At 45.8% G+C, this 8,907-nt stretch overlaps 1 protein-coding gene across 1 annotated transcript in view; it reads left to right on the top strand.

The window, feature by feature from the left end:
• Positions 1–6,547, top strand: part of rhocb (ras homolog family member Cb) — a 28,181-nt gene extending 21,634 nt beyond the window's left edge. The window contains exons 3-5 of the mRNA XM_076989630.1: positions 5,008–5,128; positions 5,380–5,510; positions 5,855–6,547. Of these exons, the coding sequence (XP_076845745.1) occupies positions 5,008–5,128; positions 5,380–5,510; positions 5,855–6,028 (426 nt within the window). The 3' untranslated portion in view covers positions 6,029–6,547. The remainder of the gene's footprint in view (positions 1–5,007; positions 5,129–5,379; positions 5,511–5,854) is intronic.
• Positions 6,548–8,907: the final 2,360 nt, after the last annotated feature.

Below are 8,907 nucleotides of genomic sequence, written 5' to 3'. Positions count from 1 at the left end.
CATGATAGAAATCGTAAGTCACCTTGGATAATGTGATGCGCCAAACATATAAATAAATGTAAATGCAACATTTCTTCTCCACTTGCCTGAAGCAAGAACAGCCGCCCGTGTCCTGCACGTGAGTCGTTAGGTGAATGGCGGTGTGCTCTAGGGTTGCAGCGGTATTAAAATGCACGGTTATCATACCGTGTGCGTTTGCTTATTACCGGTAAAGACAAGCCAGCGGAGAAACTGACCCGTGCATGCGCAACTCCGCTCCGGTTCAGCTACTCAGAACACAGCGATGAGAATGGCAGAAAGTGCATCAGACTTAACAAATGTTTTAACAAAAAAAAGGCTAAACTAAAATCAGCGGCGAAAATGATGTAATCGCGGTGGCTCCGCCCGTGCGCGAGGGCCTCGCGCGCTGTCGATTCGCGAGGTCGTGCACCTCTCGAATTTTGTAACTTTGCGCGCACCGCGCGTCAGCGCAATGAACAAAGTCGTGTTTGCAGGGTTCATACACCTTTACAAGGGGGAATTCAAGCACTTGTATGTCACTTTCAAGGTCCGTTTCAATATTTCCCAGCACGTTAAATATTTATACATATACTCGAAATGATTCGAAATAATTCGCTTTTTCATCACATTATTTAATGGTGGTTTATTTTCAAAACGCCCAATCTTAACGTCTTCACGTTCTCTCATGTTTCGTCCTGGAATTACAAGAGGCTCGTATTTGTTAACCTAATACAAGAGAACTGTGCGGAGTCGCGCGCTGCGGTCACTCACTAGCTTTTTAAGGTCCTTGCTTTCACTGGATGTGAAAGACACCATTAATTTACATGCGTTCATTTTCAAATTCTAACGTGCCTGTTTTCCATATGTTAAAACCAGACTCGGTGTGAAAGCCTTAAAATAGAAATCTATTGTAAGGATCATGTCAGAAATAAATCCTCTCTTTCTGCATTATCTGGTTATATTCTAACTTTGCAGTACAACGGACGTTTACAACAGTTGTTGATCAGACACTGACCCAGGAGTTTATCAGATATTAAATAATTTAAACTTAAATAATTGTACTGAAATCCATGATTTAGGTTTCTCTAATTTTGCAGTATTTATATAAACACGTGTACACGCTTGTTTTTTTTAAAGGAGACATTTTGTATATAATAGTTCCAGGTTTCTACAATAAATAGCTAATTGAACAAAAAAAACTTTTGTTGTAATTTCTTTAAGGGTCAGTGTATCTTTTAATAATATACGAACTAACTGTGATACCGCGGTATTTTCTGAGACGGTTATCATACCGTGAAAATCTCATACCGTTGCAACTCTAGTGTGCTCCCAAAGTCTCGTTCTCTGGGAGGTCCGGCACGCTGACTGTTGTCGGGCCCAGGAACAGTGTGGACTTCTAAAGGATGGCCGGGCTGGGCCGGGCCCACTGGAGCAGCTAACGGAGCGTGGCCCGGCATGCATGTCTCCCTCTACGGCCCCTGGCCTGTGCCCGATCTGGGCCCCGTGCTCCGGTGGCAAAGGTGGCTCTACCTTTTTATATCATGACCTGCATGTGAACTGTGCTTTGGATAATGATTTTTAAAGACATTCAAGTTGAAAAGGGGTTATTGAAATTTTGTTGCAATGTGTGTTGTGGTGCACTGCATTTATAAAAATAATAATAAAAAAAAAAAATGTAGTGGTGTTGATGTAATATGATTGGCCTGAATTATTTTCACAGTTCAACTTAATGCATCATATGAATGCAGTGACTCACCCGAGTATCCATGAATACCCATCTGCGACGGGATTGGTCAGGATGCTCAGGAAGAAACATTGCTGTGTTTGGGAGCTTATTTGTATAATGCGTCCCTCTGTGATTACAACAAGGCCGTTTACAGAGGTCAACATTGCGATACCAATTAAACAATTTAATGTATTCCCTCAAAAAGAATGAGCAAAATACAGAAGGAAGTATTCATGGTGCCCAGGCGCCTCAAGTGTACTTTCCCACCTGACACCTGGTTTTGTGTTGCTGGATGAATAAGGGGAGGCTGTTTAACGCAGGCTGTACAGATTTAGCAATTATGGGAAACTTGTACTGCTGCAGCTCATTTCTGCTGCATTCTGCATTTTTCTATTATTTTTTTTCTTTCCTCATATGCATACATACAGTAATAGTATGTACAATAGTGTGTGTGTGTGTGTGTGTGTGTGTGTGTGTGTGTGTGTGTGTGTGTGTGTGTGTGCGCGCGCGCGCCAGCAGGTAGACAGAGGAATATATACCAGAATATATTGTTTTGCCTTTTTTCTATGCAGAACACCTTGATCTCGCTAGCAAACATTACCATTGCTTCCTTTAACACTCAGTCAGCAGTCCAGGTGCAAAAGTCCCCCCGCTGCCGTCTCTAGTTGACTGACATCTTGACTAGCCAATTGAGCGGTTAGTTGAGATACTTTTGGTGTTTTCAAATTCTACTCCCCAAGAACTGTCAGATGGTCAGTGGGCTGCCCGTCTGGCTGAAGATCACACTAGGGCAGTGGGTGTAAACTTGTACTGCAACTGTATAATAACTCTGTAAACTTGCGTAGAGCACTGATATATACGGGGGGGTGTTAACATTAATAAGTGTTAGGTGTTCTTTAGTGCACCGTAACCACCATATCGGTCCATTTACATTTACATAACCACCATATCGGTCCACTAATATAACCTATGGCATAAGCATGCACAGGCCAGCCCGATGGACCTTTGCACAAGGAAATGTGTTGGTCTGGATCACTTTTGCACCATATAAGAAGGGCACGAAATTTGTGAGCCCTCTGAGATTTCTGCCAACTTCAAATAAACAATATTGGGTTGAGGGAGGGGGGGGGGGTCTCTTTCTGCTGAAGTCCTTTCAACACACGCTAGCCCAGTTCACCTGAACACAGCACTGTGACTCACTCCGTTGCCACATTGCATAAGATCCTCCAAAAATACACCCAACTCCTCTTCATTCACATCATGTGCTCCCATAAGACTCCACGCTGCATCCTCTCTGGAGATGCAGTCAGGGGAAATCCACAGCGCTTTGCCAAAGGGAGATTTGCCGTATATTCGTTGGGCTTTCTGATGAAATTGATTTGCATGGCAAGTAACCCAGACCGTTCCAACAACTAGGCTGATTTTGTTCAATAAAGATTACAGGGCACATGTGATGACCTACAGTGAGTTCTGAGCTACGGTGACTTCTGGGTCCAGGAAATGTCACTGTTAACCAGCCTTCTGGGTTGGGTGTCTGCGCTAATCTCTCCTAAAGGGTAGGCGTGCTGTTTGCCAACTCGCACCTTTTTTAAAATGGCTTTGTAGCGTTTCTAACTCCACACAGCATGACCTCGCCCACGGCTTCAGTGCAGAGAAGCTCCAGATCCTTCACGCTATGCCCAACCGCTCCAGCCGGCCCAATCCAGCGCGGCTTGGTGAATTCCGAAGACCGCGGGTGTTATCCGTTTGTTTATTTTTGTGGCGGTAAAACGGACAGAATTACGTGTGAGGTTTACCGCACCGGGCCACATAGATGTGGCGGTCTCTGAAGAATGACAAGCAGATGAAGTCATCTCAGTCCTCTGATCATTTCCACGATAATCTCTTTGCCATGCGTTTTCTTGGTCTGCGTATGTACGAGCACCGCAAAGCTGAGGTCATCGGGGCTTTTGTCTGGGGAGGAAGTGGTTATTTACACACACACGCGTGCACAAATAAAATGATCATGCAATTAACATTAATACAGTAAATATATTTTTGGCACAATCATAGGAGATGAGTAGGTGTGCTGCTTTCTGGGGTTTGACTCTGACAGTTAAGATGGAACCTGTTACGTGAGGAAGAATGGATACTCATCCTCAACTGTGCACTATTGCTTAGAGAAAAATGATCACGCCGCGTCCCGATCAATAGCTACGTAGACTTTTCTAGTGTAGCCAGTTTTGCAAGCTAGGTATGTATTAATACAACGGTATATGTAATCTACACATGCACTTAAACACTGATCAACATCAAACCACTGACTGGTGAAATGAATCTTGATGATCTCATTACAGTGGCACCTGTCAAGAAGTGTGATATTGGGCAGAGAGTGAACAGTCGTTCCTTGCTAAGTTGTGAGTGACTTTGACAAGGGCCAAATTGTGATGGCTAGAGAACTGGGTCAGAGTGTCTCCAAAATGGCAGGAAGTGGGGGGTGTACCCAGCATGCCACAGTTGGTAGATAACACATGTGGTCCAAGGAGGGGTGCCCAAGGCTCAGTGAAACATGCGTGGAGTGAAGGATCACCCATCTGCTCCAGTCCCACGGAAGAGCTGCTGTGGCGGACTGAAAAAGTAAAAAGTCGGGGGGGGGGGTGTTATAGGAAGGTGTCCCGGCACACTGTGTTTCTGGGCCTGCGGAGACGGTCCACAGCGCCCATGCCGAGCCGTGTGCTCTGTGCACCTGTTGGATGTACTGGGGTGGGTCCGATCCCTGCTGGCCCTACCCCACAACTCGCCTCACCAGCAGGACTTAAAGCGTCTTCTGCAGACATCTTAGCACACCGTTGGATGTCTTGTAGAGATTACGGTGGCTCAGAGTTGGTTTAGTAGCACAAGGGGGGACTAACCACTGTTGGGCAGGTGGTCGTAACGGTATGCCCATCAGTGGGTGAGATTGTGGGAGTGTGTGGCTGTGTGTGTGTATGCATGTGAGAGAGCTGGTTGAAAATTCTGGTGGAGAATGACATTTCTGAAGAGGGACACTTCGGACAGAAGTCTCATCAGCTGTGGGAGGTGAACCAGTTGAAATATGTCTTCATTTCCTTCTCCATAATGGTGCCTGCTGGAATTGAGGCCGTTCGACAGGGCCAGACGAAGGACCTTCAGCTGACAAGGTCCCATCATACTTACACTAAATCTATGGGGCGTTAAGGTGTGGTATTTATTCACGTGGTGGTGTTGGTGGTGGTGTTTTTTTTTTTTTCCCCCTTCTTTCTCTCCGGCTCCCTTACTCCCAGGTGGAGCTGGCGCTGTGGGATACAGCAGGACAGGAGGACTATGATAGGCTGAGACCATTGTCCTATCCGGACACAGACGTCATTCTCATGTGTTTTTCCATAGACAGTCCGGACAGTTTAGGTATTTTCACCTTGACAGTCGACCTGAGCCACAGAGCACAAAATCGTTTCTTCTGTGAGCACTTTAAACCTTTTAAAAATGCTAGAAACGGTGCTAATTTTAGATCATAACAGCACAAGATGTAATTGGTTTCCTCATAACAATCTGATATGCTTTGTCTTTAAGCATAGCTGTGAGCAGTGTGTGGGACTTCAATAAGGCCTGTGAGCTGCGGTTCTGACCCATTTTCTGTGTGATACACTCCCACGCAGAGAATATTCCGGAAAAGTGGACGCCGGAGGTGAAGCATTTCTGTCCCAACGTTCCCATTATCCTGGTGGGGAACAAGAAAGACCTGCGCAATGATGAACACACTCGCAGGGAGCTGGCCAAAATGAAGCAGGTATAGTGTGTGTGTGTGTGTGTGTGTGTGTGTGTGTGCGCGTGCGCGTGCTGTCATGACAATAGCAGGCTGCTCGTCCAGAGCAATGGCAGATGCTGTTTGTTCACTTCCACTTTGACAAAGCTGATCCTGAGACACTTCCTGCTCGAACGCCCACTTTAGGAAGTACAGCTGTTTCCTGTTAGAGGAAGACAAGTGTTGCATCATGTGTGGTTTTTGTGTCTTTCTGCTATATGTACTATATGCTTTCTGCTATATGTACTATATAATATAGTGTATATCTATGTGACTGGCATATACAATATAAAAAGAGGAGTACGTAATAAAGTGTGTGTGTGTTTCAGGAGCCCGTAAAGTCAGAGGAAGGCAGAGACATGGCCAACAGGATCAGTGCGTTCGGCTATCTGGAGTGCTCTGCTAAGACTAAAGAAGGCGTGCGGGAGGTGTTCGAGATGGCCACCAGGGCGGCGCTGCAGGTCCGCAAGCGCAAGAAGCGAAGCGGCTGCCTGCTCCTATGAGTCCCGCCCCCTGCCACGCCCCCTCCTGTCAACAGTCCACACAGTGCTCAAGGAATAACCTTAACCAAACCGACACCATCGCTGTACTGTATTACGCATTTCACGTGAGCAAGGTGTACGCGAGAGACTGACAAACCTGTTTCTGGAGCAACCAACCCACGTGTGTTCTTAGTTTCTGTACGCACATACACACCTTTTCTGCCATTTCTGGCTTTTCTTTCTTTTGCCAGTATATCTTCCTGTGTGTGGAGGGGGAGAATCAATTTGATTTTGTATGTATTTGTACATAAATCTCTCTCTCTCTCTCTCTCTCTCTCTCTCTCTCTCTCTCTCTCTCTCTCTCTCTCTCTCTCTCTCTCTCTCTCTCTCTCTCTCTCTCTCTCTCATATTCCCTCTGTTTCCATGTTGTATTCAGACATTGCTTCTTTATGTACTGTTTACTGACTTGGGTTGAAGCCTGACTGGCAAAACTGCTTTATTTGGGAAAACGGTCAAGAATACATTTACTGTTCATTCCAACCGCGTGTCTTCATTGTGTCTTTCTCTGTAGCATTAACCCATATGCTTTGCTTCAGAAAACCACACTACCTGCTGCGAGGTCCACAGTGAATAGTAACTCAAACGCAGAGCTAAGAAGAGCCCAGGGGGACAGATTGAGTTAGTGCTGGTCTCTGATTCAATTAGCTTGTCCAGGCTGTCACTTGGCTGCTTGGGTTTCCATGTGTGTTTGTGAGATGAATTGGTGAGCCGCTCTGCATCTTCATGGCAGTGCGTCAATCACTGCTGGTCCAGTTACCCTGTGCTCCTGACCAGAGGGGAGAGGCAATCGGGCCAGAACCTGGAAAGACCTGGCTGGTTTGCTTTGTTTTTAGGGCTGTCTGCTTCCACGGTGGGATTGGAGCTCACCTTCTGCAGTGCAGCTCTTCTGATGTTCCTCTGTGCAGGTGGGGGCTGCGCTGCCGTCTTGATCAGGATCCCGACCTGCAACGCGAGCTTCCGGGGTCCGCCAAAGGTTCATCTGGATTCTGCTCAGTGATGCCTGAGTCCAGCCCACTCTCTTGTGAATCTAGCTTTGTAGTCAACCCCCTTAGTTCAGTTGAGTCCATGATGCATAGCTGTGTCAACACAGGAGGGTGTGGACCACATGTTGAGCTCAATTCTACACTCACTTGTTCTGCTCCCAATGGCCACAAGGGGGAGACACAGGCAATTGGCTCTACCCAGAGCAGGGGAACATTCTCATTCTGCGCTGAGGTGTTTGTGAAAAGCAAAGGACACAGAGTCATTTCAGTCATAACATTGTTGCTTCAGCAGAAAGAAGGCAGTGTCCTAGCTGCATGATGTTTTAAGTTACTATGCAACATTTCAGGTTTGCTACTATGGGTTGGTTTTCCTTAATAAAATGAACCATTTTAAGATTTTTCCAGACATCCAGGTTTAAGATTTAAAAGCAGTAATAAAACATTCAAGTGATTGCAGCAGTTTTGAGACTTGATCTTCATTGTTTAAGTTTCAAGTGTTTTCTAGAGAAAGTCAGGGAAGATAAACCAGGAATGAGTGATGCAGATTTAAACGCTAAACATCAGGGTGTAAAATGAGTTCAATAGTCCATCATCTCTGAGAAGATTCTTCAGAGTTCTTTACCAGGATCAGTGAAGAATGGAGGTTGTGTACCTGAAGATCAAGAACGTCATCAGTTTAGATTCTGGTGAATAACGAGAGACCAGTTGCCAATTATTTATGTGCATTTATGCTTATATCAATAATTAATTTATTCTATTTGTTAATTTGTTGTCCTCCCAGTTCTTTTCACATGAAGTCACTATTTCCATCCATATTTTTAAATATCAAGTAAATGAGTTACTGCACAAAACCTCCAAAACTGCCTTCAGTTTCTGTTCAGATCTGGGCTTCTTGTGTCCTGGGAAATCCAGACGGGTTCTTTCTCAACCTGCTTCATTCGCTGGACCTGTCCGCCCGCTCTCACCGCCTCTGTGGGCTGCAGTGACTGCAGTTGCTGTATGCCAGTTCACAGATCTTGTGTGTGCGTTCCTACAGTGGTTCTGTGCCAGACTGGTCACTGAGAACCGGTCTGATGAGAGTGAATGTGTGCGCATTGAACCATTTACAGGATGAATTTTTAAAATTCAATAACTGGAACAAGTCTTAACAAAGAAGGAATGGAATTTGATGCATGTTAATTGACAGGTTCTGGTGGAGTGCTGTGTCCATGTTGATTTTACGCCCAGTCCGACAAAGTGGTTTATTGATGTAGGTATTGGTTTATTGATTAACTTGGTGTATAATGACTGTGCTATTGGTGTATTGATGAGAACATGATGATGAAGTGTCTGAGGGAAAGGATGAAGCTCGTGTTTTGAGAAGCTACACCACAGAGCTGTACCTGTTCTTAACTCCTCATAAGCACAACTTGCCTACACCCAAATCGTAGTTATCTGCAAACATACCCAATACTCAGACTCTTCAAATGAATTTCATTGCGCGGAGATCAAACAAAGGCCGTCGGATCGCACCCGATCTCCCTGACCTCCCTGTCCACAGTCCAGCCAGATCTAAATTCACCTTCACCCGCTTCAGGTTCGAGCACGGTGGTCACCGGAATAGCAATTACCCCCCAAAAACCCCCTGTGCTGTGAAGCAGCTGCTATCAACACTGCGGTAAGTATCATGTCTCTGCCGCGCCACGTCTCAAAGGGAAACCTTGGCTTCCCACTTCAAAAAGACCAAGAGCACCTCCCTGAGCCAGTGTCCACCAGCAGCGCACCTGAAGAGCTTTGGCTGCCAGACTGCCAAACGAGTCCATCCTGCATTCTCTGTGAAGGTGTGCTGACCTGGAACACTCCAGTACTCCTTTTCCA

Source organism: Brachyhypopomus gauderio, unplaced genomic scaffold (genome assembly GCF_052324685.1).
Source record: "Brachyhypopomus gauderio isolate BG-103 unplaced genomic scaffold, BGAUD_0.2 sc69, whole genome shotgun sequence".
NCBI classification, from domain to species: Eukaryota; Metazoa; Chordata; class Actinopteri; order Gymnotiformes; family Hypopomidae; genus Brachyhypopomus; species Brachyhypopomus gauderio.
This window is presented reverse-complemented; position numbering and strand designations above follow the sequence as displayed.